The 22,968-nt window shown below is 53.2% G+C and overlaps 1 protein-coding gene across 15 annotated transcripts; it reads left to right on the top strand.

Annotated features, from left to right (window-relative positions):
* Positions 1 to 1,012: 1,012 nt before the first annotated feature.
* Positions 1,013 to 22,822, top strand: TRPV2 (transient receptor potential cation channel subfamily V member 2). 15 transcript variants are annotated; one of them, XR_010152999.1, is made up of 17 exons: positions 1,349 to 1,456; positions 1,587 to 1,648; positions 3,380 to 3,686; positions 5,935 to 6,068; positions 8,417 to 8,707; positions 9,287 to 9,585; positions 11,920 to 12,090; positions 12,543 to 12,704; positions 13,273 to 13,368; positions 14,138 to 14,208; positions 14,638 to 14,803; positions 17,597 to 17,663; positions 17,779 to 18,113; positions 19,394 to 19,518; positions 20,143 to 20,511; positions 20,712 to 20,791; positions 22,608 to 22,822. XR_010152999.1 is itself a non-coding variant. In XM_063798942.1 (16 exons), the coding sequence occupies exons 3-16, from the start codon at positions 3,487 to 3,489 to the stop codon at positions 22,706 to 22,708; spliced, it is 2,298 nt and encodes a 765-aa protein (XP_063655012.1). In that variant the 5' UTR covers positions 1,013 to 1,182; positions 1,587 to 1,648; positions 3,380 to 3,486; the 3' UTR covers positions 22,709 to 22,822. The 15 variants fall into 15 exon arrangements, 13 of the variants coding, with proteins under 13 accessions (XP_063655012.1, XP_063655014.1, XP_063655016.1 ...); XM_063798942.1 differs by lacking the exons at positions 1,349 to 1,456; positions 20,143 to 20,511 and adding an exon at positions 1,013 to 1,182; XM_063798944.1 differs by lacking the exons at positions 1,349 to 1,456; positions 20,143 to 20,511 and adding an exon at positions 1,042 to 1,182 and having other exon boundaries at positions 12,543 to 12,698.
* Positions 22,823 to 22,968: the final 146 nt, after the last annotated feature.

Raw genomic sequence — 22,968 nt, 5'->3', positions numbered from 1 at the left:
CGCCTGGACTAATTTTGTATTTTTAGTAGAGATGGGGTTTCACAGGTGATCCACCCACCTCAGCTTCCCAAAGTGCTGGGATTACAAGCGTGAGGCCTATTATAATTGATTTAAATCTAAACAGTCATTGTGGCTAGTGACTATCTTATTGGATGGCGCAGGCCTAGAGTGTAATGTGCATGACAGTGTTGCCATGAGTGATGGATAGCGATGGAGAAGGGCATCTGGACTTTGAGGGCTCATGGTATGGAGTTTGCATTTTATTCCAAGCACCATGGGTGAGGTTTTGTGATTAAGTCAAGGCGTTAGGTGACCTGGTTTTCTTTTTTTTTCTTTTTTGACACAGAGTCTCGCTCTGTTGTCCAGGCTGGTGTGCAGTGGCACAATCTCAGCTCACTGCAACTTCCGCCTCCCAGGTTCAAGCGATTCTCCTGCGTCAGCCTACCAAGTAGCTGAGATTACAGGTGCCCACCACCATATCCAGCTAATATTTGTATTTTTAGTAGAGATGGGGTTTTGCCATGTTAGCCAGGCTGGTCTTGAACTCCTGACCTCAAGTGATCCATGCACCTCGGCCTCCCAAAGTGCTGGGATTACAGGTGTGAGCCACCGCGCCCGGCCCTGGTTCCCATTTTTAAAAGGTCACTTCAGTTGCTATAAGGAGAAATGGATTATGAGTGTGGGGCAAGAATGAAGCAGGGAGACCAGTTTGGAGGTGGCTGCAGTTGCCCAGGGGAGCAGTGATAGTGGCTTGGACCACTCAGAAAGACAAATTTTGGAGGAAGAGCTGATGCCAGGTTTTTGGAGTGAGGGAGAGAGATTCCTAGGGCTACTTCGGTGGTGGTTGGGTCCCCAAGCTCCAAGACTGAGTCCAGACCAGGGCCCTGTTGGTGGTGAGGTCTGATTTTAGCAGTGCGTGCCCACCTCCTTGTCTCCACCTGCTGGCTGGTGCTTGGAGCAACTTTAGGGGAACTTTAGCCATCAGAGTCCTGGGGTCAGGAGGCTGGGAGAAGGTCCTGGGAGGTGGGAAAGTCCCCCAACTGCTGGGTGGATGGGTGGGTGGGACTGTGTTCCCAGGGGCATCTGCTGGGCTGAGCCTCTCCCTGGGGGCTGTCCACATCAGCTTTCTCCCCTGCCATGGGTCAACTCAGGCCCATTTATGGGCCACACGGCTGCTGGAAGGCATGTGGTGGAGAAGGGGAGGAGATAGCTGTCAGTGGACTTGGGGAAGAATCCCCCATCCATGGCAGCTTCCATGGGTGGCAAGTCCCCAGCATCAAAGGGCTGCCTCTGAGTGTCATCCACCCCCACCTGAGACCTTAGTGGCTAGAAGGGGGAGGGGTGGGGGTGGAGCCTGATTTGCAGCAGGGTGTGTCCAGATGGTCAGTCTCTGGTGGCTAGCCTGTCCTGACAGGGGAGAGTTAAGCTCCCGCTCTCCACCGTGCCGGCTGGCCAGGTGGGCTGAGGGTGACCGAGAGACCAGAACCTGCTTGCTGGAGCTTAGTGCTCAGAGCTGGGGAGGGAGGTTCCGCCGCTCCTCTGCTGTCAGCGCCGGCAGCCCCTCCCAGCTTCACTTCCTCCCACAGCCCCTGCTACTGAGAAGCTCCGGGATCCCAGCAGCCGCCACGCCCTGGCCTCAGCCTGCGGGGTAAGTCGGTGGGCAATGCTGGGGACGTTGGAGGGGGCCGGGTCTCCAAGCCTGACAGTGAATGATGGGGTGGGGAAGGCCTAGTGGGCTCCTGGCTTCTACAGCCTGGAGCCAGGGTCTGTGAGGGGCTCCGGCACACTCTCCCTGGACCTCCACACCCCTTCCTCTGCTGCCAGGGTGGGTGAGGGTCCCAGGAGATGGGGTGGGGGCTGGACAGACAACTGTTGCTGCTGGGGATTGGGAGTCTTGGGCTGGAGGAATGGGCCAGGGTTTGGTTGGGGACACAGATGGGCTAAACGGTATGAAACGGAAAGAGCACCCTTCTGCCCCAGTGTGTGTAGAAAGGGTGGTGGGTCACATCTGCAAACTGAGGCAGCCAGGCAGCTCCCCACCTCCCATGTTTCCATGGGAAAATACCCCACCCGGGTCCCCAGGGCCTGGTCCCAGCCTACCCTCTCCACTTCCCTCTGCTGGCGCCGCTCCTCTCTGCTCTCTGACCCCTGCCCCCTGCCCCCTTCTCCACCCTTCTGTCTCCTTACCACTCTTTGACTCCTTCTTCTTTCTGATCCTGCTCACTGGGGCCATGAGGGTTCCCCAACCCTGACTGAGGCCCCACCCTTGCCAAGTGATGGAGGCTGTGGTTTCAATTTTCCTGTGAGGGTGAGATTGTGCTGTTTGCTGAGCTTCCTAGGCCAGCCTAGGGCCTGAGGCAGCGTGGTGGAGAGAGCCTGGGCCACAGGCTAGGGGCCTCCCTCCCTTCGTGAAGCCCCCAGAGGCCCTGAGGCACACAAAGGTGGTATTCGATGCCTTCAGAGCTGAATCAGACTGAAAATATAGACAGACCCTGAAAGGCTTTGAAAACGGAAGAGGAACGTCATGGTAGACGCGTGGTGTCAGATCCGGCTCTGCCAACAACTGGCGACCTTGGGAAAGCCACTCCCCCTTTCTAAGCCTTAGTAGTCTTGGCAGCAAAATGAAGGGTTTGATAGTCTAGTGGTTTTCCCAGTTATTTCTTCTTAGAGCTCCCCTTCTTTGGCAAAGGGTTGAGTGACCGGCCCCATCCCAGTCATCGCACTTTTATCTGTTGGAATATTGGCTGCCAGGCAAGACGTTGTGTAAAGAAAGGGTTGTGCTGTTAATGCAAATGGTAACAGGGGTTGTGACCCCTCAGATTCCAGGAAGTCCCAGAGGAAAAGTCGGGGACAGTCATGGCTCTTCCTGGGGAACAACATCAAAAGGGTGGCCCTATTGGTTCCCTGTTCCTCACCCCACAGGCCTCCCTCCCTCTCCTCACCCCTGCTGCTCATCCCTCCTGGCCCACTTCCCCTGCATTGGGGCTGGGCTCCCACACAGTGGGTGGACCTACTTGCACTTGGCATTTTTGCCATTAGAAGTAATGAGAAGTAATGGCAAAAACCGCAATTACTTTTTTTTTTTTTTTTTTTGAGACAGAGTCTTGCTCTGTTGCCCAGGCTGGAGTGTAGTGGTGCCATCTTAGCTCCCGGGTTTAAGCAATTCTCCTGCCTCAGCCTCCCTAGTAGCTGGGATTACAGGCACAAGCCACCATGCCCAGCTAATTTTTATATTTTTTTTAGTGGAGATGGGGTTTCACCATGTTGGTCAGGCTGGTCTCTAACAGCTGACCAGCCCGCCTCAGCCTCCCAAAGTGCTGGGATTACACCCAGCCACCACGCCCAGCCTTTTGCACTAACCTAATACCTCCTTTTGCAGGCTCCAGTCAGGCCAACACCGACGCGCAGCTGGGAGGAAGACAGGACCCTTGACATCTCCATCTGCACAGAGGTCCTGGCTGGACCGAGCAGCCTCCTCCTCCTAGGATGACCTCACCCTCCAGCTCTCCAGTTTTCAGGTTGGAGACATTAGATGGAGGCCAAGAAGATGGCTCTGAGGCGGACAGAGGAAAGCTGGATTTTGGGAGCGGGCTGCCTCCCATGGAGTCACAGTTCCAGGGCGAGGACCGGAAATTCGCCCCTCAGATAAGAGTCAACCTCAACTACCGAAAGGGAACAGGTGCCAGGTGAGACAGCAAGTGGGGGCAGGGCAAAGGGGGCCCCCTTCCCAGCTCCAGCAGAGGACCCGGAGTGAGACTCATTGACCAGTCCAGCACCAGTGCCCCTTCCCACAGCCTGTGGCATCCTCAGTCTGGCCCTGGTGGCTCCTGGGCCCGACAGGCTGCCTCTGCTCTGCCATCTGGCATTGCTCTTTCCAGAGGCTTCCCCATTCTTGGCCTTCTGCCTTCTGAGGTCATGTTCTTCGTGAGATACATTCTTGAGCTCTAAGTCCTCAACTGACCCTCAAATCCCCCTGTTCATGCCAACTCCCACCCCTGTCATGGTCCCTGTTGGGGAAGGCAGCAGGATCCACACTCCATCCAGTGAGAATCAAGGACATCTGGAAATGTCCCAGGCTCTCCTCAGTTCTGCAAGGCTGAGCCTGTCACTCAGGGGACGTGAACTGTGGGATTGGGGATGACAGGCTTCTGCTTGGAGTCATCTGCACTTTGATTTTCCTGTGGTCTTTCCACCAATTCAGACTGTGTGAGCCCCACATTCCTGAGAGTCCCACTTCCAGTCCTGCTGCATTTGGCACCCCCTACTTCCCTGCCCGGGGGCGGGGCCTGCCCAGTGAGGCTGGAGAATCCTCATGGGCCAGGCTAGACTCTGCCACAGAAGCCCCTTCTTCCCTTCTCATGCTTGAGGTACAGCCACCAGCTTTGGCCTCGCAAGCTAGAGCCGCTTCCTGTTTGTGCTGGAGGACAGTGGTCAGATTCAGCACCAGGGTAGGGGAGGATGCGTGAGGAGATTCTGGGAGCTGTGGAGCCTGCCCGACACAGGCAGGACGGGCCCTTGATGCTTTCAGTACCTCAATCTGTGCCCTCAATGGGCCTCCCTACCCCAGGACCATGATGCCACCCTGGTGACAGAAAGTTCTTTGTCCAAATGGCCACTTCTGCCAGCCGGACTGTCCACAGGGCTCCTGTCAGCAGCAGATAGAGCCCTCATGGTCATGTGTGGCTTCCTGGTGCTGACGAAGGAGGGCTGGCTGTAATTACAGTCATAGCTGTTGGCTTAAAAAGTCTACCCTTGAAATCCCCACCTGATTCAAGGAGGCAGAGGTTGCAGTGAGCAGAGATTGTGCCACCATACTCCAGCCTGGGTGTCAGTGTGACTCTGTCTCCAAAAAAAAAAAAAGTGACTGATCCCAACAATCACCTTGTCACCAACCTTTACTTGGTTGACCCATTCCACAAGAGACGTTAGTTAAGCTGGGACCTGAGGGTCTACAAATCATCAAATAGCACCCCCTGTTCTTTGTCTTCGCATATCTGCTGGTGGTGGTACCAGAAGCCCCAGAGGCAAGTTGGCCCCTGTGATTAGTAACACAGCCCAGGAGGGAATGACTCATGCCCTTCCCACTTCCAGTCACCAGACGCTGCTAGATTCTAGATTCTGACAAGCTACCAGATCCCTTCCGGGGTCTGTGGGAGAGATTTCTCATTAGGTGTGCCTTCTCGGTGGTGTCTGATATGTTTCAACATTGGGCCCAGCGTTGGGCCCAGGTAATGCTCTGTTTCTGGGAAATTTCTTGCTGCCGAGCCTAGAATCTCTCTGGGGATTCAGAGTCAGGGTCTAAAGTTAAACAGCCCTGCTGAGATTCCCAGTTTGGCGCTGTGTGACTTTGGCAAGTTACATGACCTCCTTGTTTATCTAATGGAGAAATGAGTATTTTCTGACCAGCAGGGCTGAAGTGAAGATGAAAGGCACAGAATATTCTGTAGTTAATAGATGGTTTCTAAGAGGAGAAGGGAGATTTTCTGCATACTTTCTTTGAAGGCAGTGATGCATGCAGCCACTGTGAGTCTGCCGGGACCTCCCACAGCCCTATCCAGATCCAGCCCCAAGCTCAAGGGCCACCACAAGTGGTGTGTGCTGAAGGGGACCCAGTGGGATATCGAGGCTGTTGAGAGATGGTACATCAAGGCACCTGGCACATGACAAGCACCTGATGCTGAAAAGTGTCTGTGATGACTGGCGTCATGGGGATGAAGCAGCTTAGTGCCTGGACAGGCCCCTTTTCCTCCTCCCGGGGTCCTCTAGGATGGCTCTAGGAGGATAGAGGCCCTCAGAAGGGCTCTCACTGGGCTCCTGGGCCTGAGGGGTGTGCAGTGTGTACAGGACTCCCTGAAAGGGCTCCCTGGGATGGAGGGCTTTTGGGGGGGCCTGTGGTTCTTCTCCAGCATGAGTCACAAACCACATCCTCCACAGTCAGCCGGATCCAAACCGATTTGACCGAGATCGGCTCTTCAATGCGGTCTCCCGGGGTGTCCCCGAGGATCTGGCTGGACTTCCAGAGTACCTGAGCAAGACCAGCAAGTACCTCACCGACTCGGAATACACAGGTAGACCCTGCCCTGTGGATCCAAGGCTAGGCATCCTGTGAGCTGATAGTTAGGTGGGCTGGGTGGGCTTGATCCCTGGTCAGGAGCTGAGGAGTGAGTGTTCTCAGCAGCCCTCCCACTGGAATGATGGCTGGGGGGCCCTGTGGACAGAGTTAATCAAGGATGGCCTCCTGTCAGTCTTGGCTGTGCCTCCCACTTCCACCCACCCCTCAGGCCTCCTGGCTACCTCTGTCACCCCTAGCCCATTGCAGTGGCTGAATGGAAACCCAAAGCAATCTTTTTTTATTTTTTTTAATAACAGTGTTGTTGAGATATAATATATAATGCACATACCATATACTTGACCCATCTCAAAGCACTCTTTGCCCAAAATCTAAATATCTGTATTGTTTGGGCTGATCAGAAAAATAACATGAGTACTCTAGAAGATTCAAACAGTAAGGAAACATATAGAGCCAAGGGTAAACACAGTCTCTCATCCTGGGCTCCAATTAATTGTTTGAGAATGCATCTGTTCAGACTTTCTTTCTTTCTTCTTTTTTATTTTTGGAGAGATGGGGTTTTGCCATGTTGCCCAGGCTGGCCTCAAACTCCTGGGCTCCAGTGATCCTTCCACCTTGGCCCCCCAGAGTGCTGGGATTACAGGTGTGAGCCACCACGCAGGGCCTATCCAGACTTTCTTAATACATCAGTATATATTTACATAAATGGGGTCTTGACACATATACTAATTTGTAACGTGCTTTTCCTCCACTTAATACATCTTGTAGCACTTTCCATTTCAGTACATGTCTAACTTAGTCACTTTGACAACTGCAGAGTGAGTTTTCCCTTGTGTCCTTATCATCATTTAGTTAACCAATTCCTTACTTATCGATGGCCATTTTAGGTTGTTCGTAGTTTTTGGCTTCAACTAGCTGTGTGCCAGGCCCTCTGTGTGCTATCCACTTTGTTTATATTATTCCCTTTTTTTTTTTTTTTTTTGGAGACGGAGTCTTGCTCTGTTGCCCAGCCTGGAGTACAGTGGTGCGATCTCAGTTCACTGCAAAACTCCACCTCCCGGGCTCATGCCATTCTCCTGCCTCAGCCTCAGCCTCCCGAGCAGCTGGGATTACAGGCGCCAGCCACCACACCTGGCTAATTTTTTGTATTTTTTTAGTAGAGACAGGGTTTCACCGTTTTAGCCAGGATGGTCTCAATCTCCTGACTTCGTGATCCGCCTGCCTTGGCCTCCCCAAAATGCTGGGATTACAGGCGTGAGCCACTGCGCCTGGCCATTTTTTTTTTTTTTTTTTTTTTCCGAGACGGAGTCTTGCTCTGTCACCCAGGCTGGAGTGCAGTGGCGTGATCTCAGCTCACTGCAACCTCTGCCTCCCGGATCCAAGCAATTCTCCTGCCTCAGCCTCCTGAGTAGCTGGGATTACAGGCGCCCAGCACTGCGCCTGGCTAATTTTTGTATTTTTAGTAAAGATGGGATTTCACCATGTTGGTCAGGCTGGTCTGGAACTCGACCTCGTGATCTGCCCGCCTTGGCCTCCCAAAGTGTTGGGATTACAGGTGTGAGCCACTGCGCCTGGCCTTATATTATTCCCTTTGAACCTTACAATAATCCTGGAACATTCCCATTTTACAGTAACGAAAACTGAGATTAAGAGAGGCCACGTGACTTGCCAGAGGAGACAGAGACATTAAGTGGTGGAGTCATGTACAAATACTGCTCTGAATGTTCTGGTGTAGACAGCATTTCACGAATGATGACTTATGTCTTAAAAATTTAGTTTCTAAGCCGGGCGCAGTGGCTCACGCCTGTAATCCCAGCACTTTGGGAGGCCGAGGTGGGCAGATCATGAGGTCAGGAGATCGAGACCATCCTGGCTAACACGGTAAAACCTGTCTCTGCTAAAAACAAAAAACAAAACAAAACAACAAAAAAAATTAGCCGGGTGTGGCGGTGTGCGCCTGTGGTCCCAGCTGCTGGGGAGGCTGAGGCAGGAAAACGGCGTGAACCTGGGAGGCAGAGCTTGCAGTGAGCCAAGATCGCGCCACTGCACTCCAGCCTGGGTGACAGAGCAAGACTCTGTCTCAAAAAAAAAAAGAAAGAAAAGAAAAAGAAAAAAAAGAAATTTGGTTTCTAGGGCAGAAATTGTAGTCATGTCTGTTGGTATTTCTTATCTGTTACTTGGAGCCTTAATAGCCTATAACATGGTTGTGCTCCCACCAGTTGTGTGTAGCATCTCTTTTAATCCTCTCAAGGGGTACTTTGAGCTGGGCTTATAAGAGCTATCGGGCAGCCCAGCCACTCCAGGTCTCAGCACCACTGTGCCCCTTCCCCTCCCTTCTTCCCACAGAGGGCTCCACAGGTAAGACGTGCCTGATGAAGGCTGTGCTGAACCTTAAGGACGGGGTCAATGCCTGCATTCTGCCACTGCTGCAGATCGACCGGGACTCTGGCAATCCTCAGCCCCTGGTAAATGCCCAGTGTACAGATGACTATTACCGAGGCCACAGCGCTCTGCACATCGCTATTGAGAAGAGGAGTCTGCAGTGTGTGAAGCTCCTGGTGGAGAATGGGGCCAATGTGCATGCCCGGGCCTGCGGCCGCTTCTTCCAGAAGGGCCAAGGGACTTGCTTTTATTTCGGTGAGTGAGCCTTTCTTGGATAAATCGAGGCAAAGAGAGGGTAAGGCCTTGTTCAAGGTCACATGGTTAGTGTATGACAGAGCTGGCAGTTAAACCTAAGTTTTTCTGACCCCGACGCCCTGCTTCTAACCACTAGGCTGCCTGCAAAAGCAGTTTGTCTTTTGTCCAGGCCAGCCTCAAACTCCTGGGTTCTAACAATCCTCCTGCCTTAGCTTCTCGAGCTGGGGCTACAAGTGTGTGCCACCACATCCAGCATTAATTTGTCATAAGAGATGTTTCATCCTCGTCTGGCCAGAAGATGGGCATGCACCCAGACCCAGACCCAGGGAAAGAAATAGGGGCTGCTAGCACTGGCATGTGACTTGACCAGGCAGAGCCTGAATAAAGAGGCAGCGTGCCTGGGCTCTGGCAAAGAAGACAGCAAAAGGCAGCAGGTTGGCTGGCCCCTGTTCTGCTCCCTTCAGTGGTAAAGAAGCCTGACCTGTTTCAAGGAGGGCTGGCCTTTTGTCCAAGGAGCATGAGGAGTAGGCAGATGGAAAGCAGGAGGCCTGGGGCCCAAGCTGCTCTCTTGGCCTGCAGGTGAGCTACCCCTCTCTTTGGCCGCTTGCACCAAGCAGTGGGATGTGGTAAGCTACCTCCTGGAGAACCCACACCAGCCCGCCAGCCTGCAGGCCACTGACTCCCAGGGCAACACAGTCCTGCATGCCCTAGTGATGATCTCGGACAACTCAGCTGAGAACATCGCACTGGTGACCAGCATGTATGATGGGCTCCTCCAAGCTGGGGCCCGCCTCTGCCCTACCGTGCAGCTTGAGGACATCTGCAACCTGCAGGATCTCACGCCTCTGAAGCTGGCCGCCAAGGAGGGCAAGATCGAGGTGAGCAGCTGTCCCCTTCCCACTTCCCCTCTCCAGGAAGCAGTAGGTCTCACCCAAAAATTTCTGCAGAAAGAACCCAGGGGGTGGTGAAGAGCAGTGGCTTCTCTGCTTTTCAATGGAACACTCCTGTTAGTAAGAAAATTTTCAGTATGTACCTCTGATATATTTGTGTTTATTTATAAATTGCATATGAACTACTGAATATATTACATTATAAAACATTGAGATTTTTTTTTTTTTGAGACGGTGTTTCGCTCTTGTTGCCCAGGCTGGAGTGCAATGGTGCGACCTCGGCTCACCGCAACCTCTGCTTCCCAGGTTCAAGCGATTCTCCTGCCTCAGCCTCCCAAGTAGCTGGGATTACAGGCATGTGCCACCACACCCAGCTAATTTTGTGTTTTTTTTTTTTTTGAGACGGACTCTCGCTCTGTCACCCAGGCTGGAGTGCAGTGACATGATCTCAGCTCACTGCAACCTCTGCCTCCCAGGTTCAAGCAATTCTCCTGCCTCAGCCCCCTGAGTAGCTGGGATTACAGGCACCCACCACCATGCCTGGCTAATTTTTTTTTTGTATTTTCAGTAAAGAGGGGTTTCACCATGTTGGTCAGGCTGGTCTTGAACTCCTGACCTCGTGATCCACCCGCTTCGGCCTCCCAAAGTGCTGGGATTACAGGCACGCACCACTGCACCCAGCTAATTTTTTGTATTTTTAGTAGAGATGGGGTTTCACCATGTTGGCCAGGCTGGTCTTGAACTCCTGACCTCAGGTGATCTGCCCACCTCAGCCTCCCAAAGTGCTGGGATTACAGGTGTGAGCCATGGCACCCGGCCAAACATTGGGAATTTTTAAAAGTCATTTGTGTTTCTTTATTAAGAGATAGCCTTTTTATATCTTTTGCCTATTTTGCTATTCTGTTTCTGCATATTTATTGATAACTTTATAATGAATTTAGTATTTTGTCTACCATAGCACTTGTAAAATTTCTCCTAGTTCATCATTTGTCTTTTGAATTTTATGTTTTTTTTGCTATACAGGATTTAAAAATTTTTATAATCTGCAAGTGTGACTATCTTTTCCTTTAAGGTTCCTTGGTTTTGCTATTGTCTAATTCCTGCTACACGATTTTATATATATAATACATATTATATGTACATAATATATGTTATAACTATTATACATTATATTATACATTATAATTATATATAGTATATATATAATCTTCATACCCATATTTTCTTCCAAACTTTTGCAGCTGCATTTTTTTTTTTTTTTTTTTGAGATGGAGTTTCGCTCTTGTTGCCCAGGCTGGAGTACAATGGCGCGATCTCGGCTAACTGCAACCTCCGCCTCCGGAGTTCAAGCGATTCTCTTGCCTCAGCCTCCCGAGTAGCTGGGATTACAGGCATGTGCCACCACGCCCGGCTAATTTTGTATTTTTAGTAGAGACGGGGTTTCTCCATGTTGGTCAGGCTGGTCTCAAACTCCCAACCTCTGGTGATCCACCTGCCTCAGCCTCCCAAAGTGCTGAGATTACAGGCATGAGCCCAAACGCCCAGCCTGCAGCTGCATTTTTAATGCCTAGAGCTTTGACTAGCTGGAAGTTATTCTGGTAGGAAGAGTAAACATGAGGCAGCCCCCACTTTGTTCCAGATAGCTTACCAGTGGCCTGTTCCAAATAGCTTTTGCCAATAGCTCACCAGGGCTGGCCTCATGGGCTTACAGTGGAGATTTTTGAAAGATTAAGGAAACGATAAACATAAATAGAAGTTTTAACCCTTTTTTGCTGCCCTCCCAAGTTTTTTGGAGTGCTCCCTGGGGTGTGTGAACCTCACTTTCTTGTCTAGAGGCACTGCTGTGTGGCCTATGAAAGCAGTGCCCTGATCTGTTCCTCCTTTCCCATTCCTCACGCGTGAAACCAGACTGCTTCCTAACCTGTTTGGATTAGGGACCACTTTCTAGTCTGTTGAAAATTCTAGATTCTGACCGCGAAAGTGCGCACACAGATACAGCTAGTAGACTCGGATCTCAGGGGCCTCAAGGACCCCAGGGCTAGGGATCTCTCTGCCATTTGAGGAGTTCAAGGAAGGCCACAGGGCAGGGGAGGGGAAGGAAGAGCCAGGCTGGCTGGCAGGCTGGGGCAGATGTGGCTGGGTGCGTGTGTGTGTTTAAGAGTTTAGACAAACAAGGACCTGCGTGTATGGGGGTACGTGCACGTGTCAGCTGCAGCTCTGCAGACCGTGGGCAGCTGCAGGGTCCTGGGTGTTTCCCAGCCTTGGCCCAGGATCAGTGCCAGGAAGGGACCGTGAATGCAAGCTCATATGGCCACCCTGCAGATTTTCAGGCACATCCTGCAGCGGGAGTTTTCAGGACTGAGCCACCTTTCCCGAAAGTTCACCGAGTGGTGCTATGGGCCTGTCCGGGTGTCGCTGTATGACCTGGCTTCTGTGGACAGCTGTGAGGAGAACTCGGTGCTGGAGATCATTGCCTTTCATTGCAAGAGCCCGGTGAGCCCACAGGAGCATGGGTGCACGGAGAGGACCCAGCAGAGTTTCCAGCAAGGTCCACAAATTGGGGCTGCCTGCTGGACCATACCTGCCCCATTCCTGTGCCAGTGGGGGTGTGGCTGCATGTCCCAGCAGGCACGACCCTGACCATGGCCACCGGGCCCATACTCAATCCATACTCTAGTCCTATCCAAGACGGGGATCATGCCAAGGGCCTCGTGGCAACCATCCAGGTCCTCTCTGTTAACCAGCATCTCATTTGGAGGGCAAGCCCCTTAGTCACACTGTAGCTGGGAGGGTTGGCGTGAGGTCCTTTGGGGCTCCTGGGGTGTGGAAGCCTGCTCCCTGTCCTCTCTCCTCATTTCCTGGGCCCTTGCTTTGATCTTGACATGGGGTGGGCAGCCTATTTGCACTTGTTGAGTGTACCCATGGCTCTCCCCTCCCCACCCCAGCACCGACACCGAATGGTCGTTTTGGAGCCCCTGAACAAACTGCTGCAGGCGAAATGGGATCTGCTCATCCCCAAGTTCTTCTTAAACTTCCTGTGTAATCTGATCTACATGTTCATCTTCACCGCTGTTGCCTACCATCAGCCTACCCTGAAGAAGGCAAGGGTGGGAGGTTTGGGGGGGCACATCTTGGGGGAGGCCTGCTTGAAACAACCCTGGGGGAAGATGGCGCAGTAATAGCGCTGAGGCATGGGCTGCTGGAGTGACATGCCCAAGCTTATGGGAGCCAGCACTGCAGTACTAACGGTGATACAGTGAAGATTTGCTGAGTGCTCACTGTATGTGAAAAAGGATTCTAGGTGATGGACATGTGTTGACTAATTAATGTCCCCCAAAACCCTTGAGATGGTGAATTATAATCACCCCCAGTTTATAGTAGAGGGAAGGGAGGCACAGAGAGGTTAAGTAACTTGTCCAGGGTCACACAGAATGGAAGTGGTGTGGAGAGGGAATCTGAATCCAGGCAGTCTGGCTTCAGACCCTACACTGAAATGCTACACAATGTGCCTCTCAGGATCCAGGGGTCCTTCCCTGGAGCTCATGTTCCCATGCCGTTCTGAGGAGCCTCTCCACAGCTCAGGCTCAGAGTAGGCCCTCAGCTTCAGCTCTAAAGGGTGAGCTGTTCGAGAGAGGACCCAAGGCCCAAGGTCTCATCTGAGTGTGTCTTCAGCAGGCTGCCCCTCACCTGAAAGCGGAGGTTGGAAACTCCATGCTGCTGACGGGCCACATCCTTATCCTGCTAGGGGGGATCTACCTCCTCGTGGGCCAGGTGAGTGCCCCTCCCCTTCTCCTACCAAGAAGCAAAACTAGAATTCTGCTTCAGGGGGCTTAGAGAAAGTTAGCTGCATCCCCTCACTGACAATACCCAGTCCCACCCAGAGCAACCAGCCTCACTGAAGCTGAGGGCCAGAGGTTCTGGCCTTGCCTTCTGAGTCCCCGGGAACCCCTCTGCTGTGCTTTTGGGGTTTCTTGGGGTAGCAGATAGCTTCTCTGATTCCTTGGCAGTACAGACTCTGCTCCCCCAGGAATGGAGCTGGAAGCGCCTGCCCCTAGCCAGGCCCCTCGGCTGGGAAGTTCCCCTCTTGGGGAGCACAGAGACCAGAGGTAGGTGGGGTTCAGGCTATTTCCCCCAGTAGGGCCTCTTCAGTGGGAAATGCTGTAAGCCTGCAGGACACAGGCTGGACACCAAGACATTGGGACCTCCGCAGAGTGGGCAGAACTTGGGCACCAAACCCAGGTTGGCTGGGGTATGGGTGCTCCCTGTGAGGCCAGGGAGAAGGGAAGGGAAAGGTGCTCTTCCCCTTCCTGCATGCAGTGCACAGGCTCTTCACCTGCACCCCCCGGCCTTGCCTAGGTGGCTGCTCTTTCTGGAAAGAAAGTCCCAAGCTATCTCAGCTATCAGAAGTATTCATGAGTCCCCCAAAACCAAAGCTGCTGACTTAGCTCTAGCCTGGGTGGCAGGCTCCCACTCAGCCAGGCCAGCAGGGGGCATGCGGGAGAGCAGGTTTCACAGCCCTCTGTCCTCCCTTCCTCCGCAGCTGTGGTACTTCTGGCGGCGCCACGTGTTCATCTGGATCTCGTTCATAGACAGCTACTTTGAAATCCTCTTGTACGTGGGTTCTCACTCCTCCTTCTCTCAACTGTCTCTGAGGTCTGGAAGGGGCAGTTGTGGCAGAAGGCACCAGGTTGGCTTTAGAGGCGAGGACACGGGGCCCAGGAAGTCGGGACCTGTGTACAGGCCAGTCCCAGGAGTCTGGGCTGCCGTCCAGCCTGGGGCCCCTTGTGCTTCCATCACTGTAGATGGTGATAGTGACATTTACTAGGCCTCGGCACATACCTGTTTCACTTAGTCCTTGAAAACACTCTATGAGTCAGGCATCATTATTATTATGCCCATCTTACAGTGGGAGGGAACTGAGGCCCACAGAGGTTAAATGTCTTGCCTAAGATGGAGGTCAGGACCTTGGTCAGCATAGGCCAGTGGGGGCTCAGGGAGCCAAGTGGCCCGCAAGCCCACCTGGATTCTGCTCCCACACAGCCTGTTCCAGGCCCTGCTCACAGTGGTGTCCCAGGTGCTGTGTTTCCTGGCCATTGAGTGGTACCTGCCCCTGCTTGTGTCTGCGCTGGTGCTGGGCTGGCTGAACCTGCTTTACTATACACGTGGCTTCCAGCACACAGGCATCTACAGTGTCATGATCCAGAAGGTGAGAGAAGGGGGTGGCCCACCGGGACTCTTTTGGCCTCATCAGGCAAGAAGAGCCTTCCTCCACAGCTATCCTAGGCAGAGGAGGGCATGTGTACATCTGCCTGTGCGCCAGCACTCAGATGCTTGCTGGATGGAAGCTTAAGTACAGGCGTGCACATACCTCTCTCAGGGCTCTGCATGCACATGCAAACAAACGTACATATGTGTGTTTGCAGGTGTCCACACGGGAGCATGTGCATCCTTCCACAAGCAAGGAGCAAAGAATATGTGCATAAGCTCATCTGCATGTCTGTGTCCTGGGATGTGTGGGCGCGGGCATGTAACTGCGTTCATTTATGTATTCAGCGCATGTTTAGGGAGTGCCTACTGTGGGCCGGGCCCTGTTCTAGGTGTTGGGAATATAGCAGAGAACAGAACAAGTCCTTGCTCCCCTGAAGCTGATGTTCTGGTGGGAGAAAATGAAAACCTTAAGAAAACAACTGAGAACATTCCACACTGCTAAATTCTATGAAGGGAAAAAAAGCACAGGACAATGTGATGGAGAATGGCTGGGACCAAGTACCCTTTAGATGGGATGGTCTGGGAAGCCTCTCTAAAGAGGGGATGTTTAAATTGAGACCTGAAAGAATGATTCAGCCACAGCAGGGTGAAGAGGAGATATTCTCAGCAGAGGGCACAGCAGTGGCTGCCACGAGCCAGAAGGAGCTTGGGGTGCTTGGGACAGGGTGAGGAGGCTAGGTGACTGGGGAGATGGCAGGAGGGTGGAGGTGAGGAGCTTGGGAGGAAGGGAAGGGCCAGGGGCCCCTTCCATGGGGAGGGATCTGGAGGTCCCCAGAGGCTTTTTTTTTTTTAATTGTAGTAAAATACACCTAACATGGAACTTTTTTTTTTCTTTGAGATGGAGTCTCACTCTTGTTACCTAGGCTAGAGTGCGATGGCACCATCTCAGCTCACTGCAAACCCCTACTCCTGGGTTCAAGCGATTCTCCTGCCTCAGCCTCCCGTATGGCTGGGGTTGCAGGCACCCACCACCATGCCCGGCTAATTTTTGTATTTTTAGTAGAGACAGGTTTTCACCACATTGGCCAGGCTGGTCTCAAACTCCTGACCTCAGGTGATCCGCCTGCCTTGGCCTCCCAAAGTGCTGGGATTACAGGCATGAGCTACTGCGCCTGGCCCATTTTAACCTTTTTTTTTTACAGTATACAGCTAAGTGTCATTAAGTACATTCACACTGTTGTATAACCATCACCACCATCCAACTCCAGAACTTTCTTGTCATCCCAAACTGAAACTCAACACCCATTAAACAACTCCCCATTCCCTTCCCCCAGTCCCTGGAAGCCACCATTCTAATTTCTGTTTCTACGAATTTGATGACCATAGCTATGTCGTAGAAGTGGAATCATACAGTATTTGTCCTTTAATGTCTGGCTTATTTTACTCAGTATAATGTCCTCAAGGATCAGCCATGTTGTAGCATGTGTCAGAAATGCCTTCCTTTTTTTTTTTTTTTTTTTTGAGATGGAGTCTTGCTCTGTTGCCCAGGCTGGAGTGCAGTGATGCAATCTTGGCTCACTGCAACCTCCGCCACCCAGGTTCAAGCGATTCTCCTGCCTCAGCCTCCCGAGTAGCTGGGACTACAGGCATGTGTCACCACATCCGGCAAATTTTTTTTATTTTTAGTAGAGACGGAGTTTTGCCACGTTGGCCAGGATGGTCTTGAACTCCTGACCTCAGGTGATCCACCCACCTTGGCTTCCCAAAGTGCTGGGATTGCAGGCTGAGCCATCACGCCCAGCCAATTCCTTCCTTTGTAAGGCTGAATAATATCCCATTGTGTAGATACACCACATTTTGTGCGTCCATTCATCTGTCGATCCAGTCACCTGTTGCTTCCACCTTTTGACCATTGTGAATAATGCTGCTATGAACAAGGGTGTAAAAGTATCTGTTAGAGTCCCTGCTTTCAATTCTTTTGGGCATATACATACCCAGAAGTGGAATTGCTGGGTCATACAGTAGTTCTATATTTTATTTTGTGACCCTGGAAGGTTTTTTTTTTTGTTTTTTGTTTTTTGTTTTTTGAGATGGGACTCATTCAGTCACCCAGGCTGGAGTGCGGTGACATGATCATAGCTCATTGCCACCTTGACATTCTGGGCTCAAGCAATCCTCCTGTCTCAGCCTCCTGAGTAGCTGGCACTGTAGGCTTGTGCCACCATGCCCAGCTACTGGAAAGTTTTAAGCAGGAAAACAATGTGATCTGAGACATATACATATATATATTTTTTTTTTTTTTTTTTTTTTTTTTTTTTTGAGACGAAGTCTCACTCTGTAGCCCAGGCTGGAGTGCAGTGGTGTGATCTCGGCTCACCACAACCTCTGCCTCCTGGCTTCAAGTGATTCTCCTGCCTCAGCCTCCTGAGTAGCTGGGATTACAAGCACAGGCACACCACTGCACCTGGCTAATTTTTTGTATTTTTAGTAGAAACGCGGTTTCACCATGTTGGCCAGGCTGGTCTTGAACTCCCAACCTCAGGTAATCTGCCCGCCTCAGCCTCCCAAAGTGCTAGGATTATAGGCATGAGCCACCGCACCCAGCCAGATCTGAGATATATTTTTAAAAGACTCCTCTGCTCGGTGTGGCTCCACAGGCCCACATATGCATATGCATGTGTGCGTATGTGCAGTGTACACGGGAATCATGCTGCTGTGGGTGAGGCAGGGTTCTGGGGTCGTGACTGGTGGCCCAGCTACCCACCCTGGCCCCTGGGCACATGTGTTCCAGGTCATCCTGCGGGACCTGCTGCGCTTCCTTCTGATCTACTTAGTCTTCCTTTTCGGCTTCGCTGTAGGTAAAGGCTCCCTCCGGCCCCCTCCCCCTTCCCCACGTTCCCTGTCCACCCTGTACACTCCCAAGGCTGCCCACCGGTCTCCTGGGCTAAGGACCCCTCTCCCTTCATCCCATAGCCCTGGTGAGCCTGAGCCAGGAGGCTTGGCGCCCCGAAGCTCCTACAGGCCCCAATGCCACAGAGTCAGTGCAGCCCATGGAGGGACAGGAGGACGAGGGCAACGGGGCCCAGTACAGGGGTATCCTGGAAGCCTCCTTGGAGCTCTTCAAATTCACCATCGGCATGGGCGAGCTGGCCTTCCAGGAGCAGCTGCACTTCCGCGGCATGGTGCTGCTGCTGCTGCTGGCCTACGTGCTGCTCACCTACATCCTGCTGCTCAACATGCTCATCGCCCTCATGAGCGAGACCGTCAACAGTGTCGCCACTGACAGCTGGAGCATCTGGAAGCTGCAGGTGCCACCAGAGAGGCTCCCTGCCCCCACCCCACCCCACACTCAGGCGGTGGGGAGTGCTCCGGACCCTGCGGAGCTGGGCCTTCCCTAGCCAGGAGATGCCGGGTTGGGCAGCTCTACCTTGTCAGTCTTCCTCTTCCTTTTTTTTTTTTTTTCTGGAGACAAGGTCTTGCTCTGTCACCCAGGCTGGAGTGCAGTGACGCGATCACAGATCAATGCAGCCTCGGCCTCCTGAGCTCAAGTGATCCTCCTTCCTCAGCCTCCTGAGTAGCTGGGGTTACAGGCACCTGCCACCACACTTGGCTAATATTTTTATTTTTTGTAGAGAAGAAGGTCTCACTATGTTGCCCCGGCCTCAGGTGATCCTCCCACCTTTGCCTCCCAAAGTGCTGAGATTACTCCCACCTCCTTTAAGCTCATAGATGTACTTAGGACAGTGCCCAGCACCAAGCAGGTGCTCAATGTGCTACCAGCTACTCTTATCATCATTGCTGTCCAGTGTTTCTTTCTTTTTTTTTTTTTTTTTTTGAGTCAAGAGTTTTGCTCTTGTTGCCCAGGCTGGAGTGCAATGGTGCAATCTTGGCTCACTGCCACCTTTGTCTCCTGGGTTCAAGCGATTCTCCTGCCTCAGCCTCCCAAGTACCTAGGATTACAGGCATGTGCCACCACGCCCCACTAATTTTTTGTATTTAGTAGAGATAAGGTTTCACCATGTTGGTCAAGCTGGTCTTGAACTCCTGACCTCAGGTGATACACCTGCCTCGGCCTCCCAAAGTGCTGGCATTACAGGCATGAGCCACCATGCCCCACCCTGCTGCCAATTCATTGTTGATCTTGGGGAAGCCCCTTATCTCCTCTGAGCCTTGGTGCCCTCCTCTGCAAGGTTCTGTGCCCCACCTGACTCACTGGTGTGCCTCTGGGCAGGCACATGTGTGGGGTGAGCAAATGAAGTTCTGTTCCTGGTGGTGTGGCAATCTGGAGCCTGGATCGATGTAAGAGCAAGTAGCTGTCCAGTACTCATAAGGTACAGACTTCCCCATCAGCTGTCTGAGGCACTTTGTCCTCAGTCTACAAATGGGGAAACTGAGATGCAGAGAGGCTGAGGGCCCAACCCCACACAGGTAACCGGATGGTGGAGCCAGATTCGAATCTGCGTGTTTAGTTGACTTCGCGTTATACTGTGAAGTGCTGCGGGGCACTTCCCTGCTCCGCTTGCCTTGTGTGCCTTTGCCCCCAGGCAGGGTCCCAGGACGTTCTGTCTGATGCATCCTTTGTCCCCAGAAAGCCATCTCTGTCCTGGAGATGGAGAATGGCTATTGGTGGTGCAGGAAGAAGCAGCGGGCAGGCGTGATGCTGACCGTTGGCACTAAGCCAGATGGCAGCCCCGATGAGCGCTGGTGCTTCAGGTGAGTGAGTGGCGGGAGGGTCTCCTGGGGGCCTTGCTGTCCAGCAATCCCTGGGGCCCCCCTGCAGTGCAGGGCACAGCTGCCAGGAGTCAGGTCTGGTGGGAAGGGCAGGCCCAAAGAGCACCAGGGACTGAGCCTGAGCAGGTGAGGTCAGGGGTCTGGATCTCACAAGCCATGGCTGCCACATGACTGGCCATCTGTCTGTCCCAGTGGCTTAAACTGAAGGTCCCCTCCTGGTGATCTCAGACTCCTCCTTGTAGCCTGAAATGTGGTACAGTAAGGAGGCCAAGAAGTCAGAGGGACCCTTGGGTTCCTAGCACTCTAGCATTGCCCTGGCTGCTCTGTGTCCCCCCACCCCCAATTCTGCCAGCCTGATCTCTGAGCTACGACCCCTTCCATGGAGAACATGCCCTTCTGTGTCCAGGAAAGGCTGGGACACTGGGAGAGGGAACCTAGTGACAAACACACAGCTAAAAACAGACACTGTCGGCCGGGTGCGGTGGCTCACGCCTGTAATCCCAGCACTTTGGGAGGCCGAGGCGGGCAAATCACGAGGTCAGGAGATCGAGACCATCCTGGCTAACACAGTGAAACTCCATCTCTACTAAAAATACAAAAAAGTAGCCGGGTGTGATGGCGGGCGCCTGTAGTCCCAGCTACTCAGGAGGCTGACGCAGGAGAATGGCATGAACCTGGGAGGCGGAGCTTGCAGTGAGCCGAGATCGCACCACTGCACTCCAGCCTGGGCGACACAGCGAGACTCCATCTCAAAAAAAAAAAAAAAAAAAGAAAACAACAGCAACGAAAAAAACAGACACTGTCGTGAGGCAGCAGATGAACAGAGAGACGGAGTCTTGGGCATGAGGAGCAGCCATGATAGGCCCCAGAACCCGGAAGCACAGATACACCTGATCTGAATTCCTCTTCTCTGGTTGTTCTGGGCAACCCAGGCTGCTGTGAACAGCCAGAAGCGATGGATGCTGATTCCTGCAAGTGAGCACCTGCCTCACAGGACAGGGCTCCAAGTGGGTGGCCCAGAACCCTGCAGAGAAAAAGCCTGTCCTCCTCAGGGCCTCTGTGTCCACCAGAGCATCTCTGCATAGTCTCCCAATTTGGGGGGCCACGCCCCTCTCTGGGGTGGGAGGGGAGGCGGTCAAAGCAGGCAAACCTCAGAGCTGCTCTGTTGCCCTCAGGGTGGAGGAGGTGAACTGGGCTTCATGGGAGCAGACGCTGCCTACGCTGTGTGAGGACCCGTCAGGGGCAGGTGTCCCTCGTGAGTAGCCTGGTGACTAGAGCCTCTTCCCTGGGGTGTGTGTCTCTGCTGCTTGGCCACAAAGCCTTGGAGAGTCTGGGGCCGGACCCAGAGACCTCCTCATAGTCCCTTTGCAGATCCCCACATGCCAGCTCCTCTTACAGGGATTGCCTCCTTAAAACAGTGGTTCCGTCCTTTCCTTTCCACCCACACCTTGCTTTCAGGCAGGAACCAGGGGAAACCTCTGAGGCTGTTAGCGCTTCCACCAGCCCAGCCTCCGGCTGCCCTCTCTCCGATGCCAGTCAGTCACACCCTTTGCCCATTCAATTGGTTATCGAGGGTCTGTCCCCAGCCAGGCCTGGGCTGAGCCTGGGGACTCAGCAGGGGAATAAGTTAGGAAGGGCTGTGTCACAGCGCAGCCTACAACAGAGGCAGCATCTCCCTGGACCCTCAGAGGAACTGCCCTGCATAGGCCCTTAGTCCCTTCACATCCCAAGTCCCCCACCTCTGAGAAACCACTTCCCATGCTTCCTCCATGTCCGTGGCCTGTGTCCTCTCCGTTCCAGTGTAGTGATGGCCCCTCCTGTCCCCACCCTGCTGCCTCCACCAAGACTGGTTCCTTCCTCCCACCCTCAGAGGCCTGTTCAGAGGATTAGCTGTCCCCACTGCATACCCTTTCTTTCTAGAACCTTCAATAGCTCCCACCTTCCACTGGTTCACCTCTCCTTTCTCCATCTCTTTCCTGACAAATTTCACTTGCTTGTCCCTGTTGCCCCCCACAATAGCCTCCTGAGTCTCCCATGGCCCCTGTTGTAGGGAGGCTCCTCTGGCCTCTTCTGCCCCACAGCCTGCTGGTTTCCCAGGCTCCTGGGCCATGACCACTGCCTCACATACAGATAGGTTTCCCTTCACCTTCTCTTTGCATCTCCCTCTCTTCACTACAATGCCAGGAAAGTCACCTCTGAAAGTCACCTTGTCCCTCCCTCATCTTGCCCCAAGCACTCCACACCCCACTGCCTGCTGGGGCCTCCAATGTGACATTCCCAACAGGAATAGCCTTGGGGCTGCCCCAGCAGGTCACATGTATGTCACCCCACCCCCTCCTCACCCAGGTGGAAGGCCTTGAGAGTCTCAGCCTATTCCCCCCGCTATACCAGCTCTCCCACCTGGAGCTGAGTGTCCTTGACCTCTCAGGCGGCCACTCATCCCTCTGCCCTGCCCTGCCTCTTACTTCTGCACCACTGCAGGGGGGCCCAGCCTGCACTCTTATCCATTGCAGTCCTGCTAATGTGGACAAAAACCACATGCAGCCCACACTACACAATGCCTCCCACTACCTGGAAGGCCGCACTGCTCAGAATGGAGGTCAGGGCCCAAAGCTGTCTAACTCACTCCCCACACCTCCATCCACGTGTCTGCAGTACTCCTTGTTCTTTGCTTTCCTTGGTTCATCTCTGGATTCGTCTCTGTCGGAAGTGCTCTTCCTCCCCTCTGGATGTCCAAATCTGCCACCGCCCCTGCAGGACAGGTCCCCTCTCTCCTCTGAGCTCCCCCAGCATGTCTCAGGTGTTCTGATCTCTGACACACAAGTCTGTCACCTCCAGGCACTTTAAGCTCCTGGGGGTGGCAGGGGCAGGGGGAAGCCCCTGATAGGGCAGGGGATTGGGAAATGCTTGTGGAGTGAGGGAAGCAGGCAGAAGGATTGCTGGCCTCCAGGATCGCTGAGGCTGTCCCCACGGCATGACGTGTTTTCATGACTGTGGCCCCGTTTCCCTGGTGCCTGCTTCCTGGGGACACACTCAAGGGTTAAGCTACAGTGCTTGCCATCTGTTTACAGGAACTCTCGAGAACCCTGTCCTGGCTTCCCCTCCCAAGGAGGATGAGGATGGTGCCTCTGAGGAAAACTATGTGCCCGTCCAGCTCCTCCAGTCCAGCTGATGGCCCAGATGCAGCAGGAGGCCAGAGGACAGAGCAGAGGATCTTTCCAACCACATCTGCTGGCTCTGGGGTCCCAGTGAATTCTGGTGGCAAATATATATTTTCACTAACTAACTCTTCTGGAAACATTATTTGGGCAGAGTTGCTGGGACCCTTAGAGCTGGCAATGTCTGCATGTCTCTGTGTGCACAGGTCTGTGTATGGGACTAGGTTGCTCCTGCCCTTGCCTGGGCACAGAGACCCTCAGTTGCTGTGTCCCC

Source organism: Pan troglodytes, chromosome 19, assembly GCF_028858775.2.
Source record: "Pan troglodytes isolate AG18354 chromosome 19, NHGRI_mPanTro3-v2.0_pri, whole genome shotgun sequence".
Classification (NCBI taxonomy): domain Eukaryota; kingdom Metazoa; phylum Chordata; class Mammalia; order Primates; family Hominidae; genus Pan; species Pan troglodytes.
The sequence above is the reverse complement of the archived record's forward strand: the minus strand, read 5'-3'. Positions and strand labels throughout refer to the sequence as shown.

What these genes read in the sequence shown, in the direction of transcription:
- TRPV2 (XM_063798942.1), top strand. Translation starts at nt 3,487, where the DNA reads ATGACCTCACCCTCCAGCTCTCCAGTTTTCAGGTTGGAGACATTAGAT. An exon ending in CCTTTTCGGCTTCGCTGTAG is followed by an intron (nt 17,664 to 17,778) that starts GTAAAGGCTCCC and finishes TTCATCCCATAG; the next exon opens with CCCTGGTGAGCCTGAGCCAG. An exon ending in GTCAGGGGCAGGTGTCCCTC is followed by an intron (nt 20,792 to 22,607) that starts GTGAGTAGCCTG and finishes ATCTGTTTACAG; the next exon opens with GAACTCTCGAGAACCCTGTC.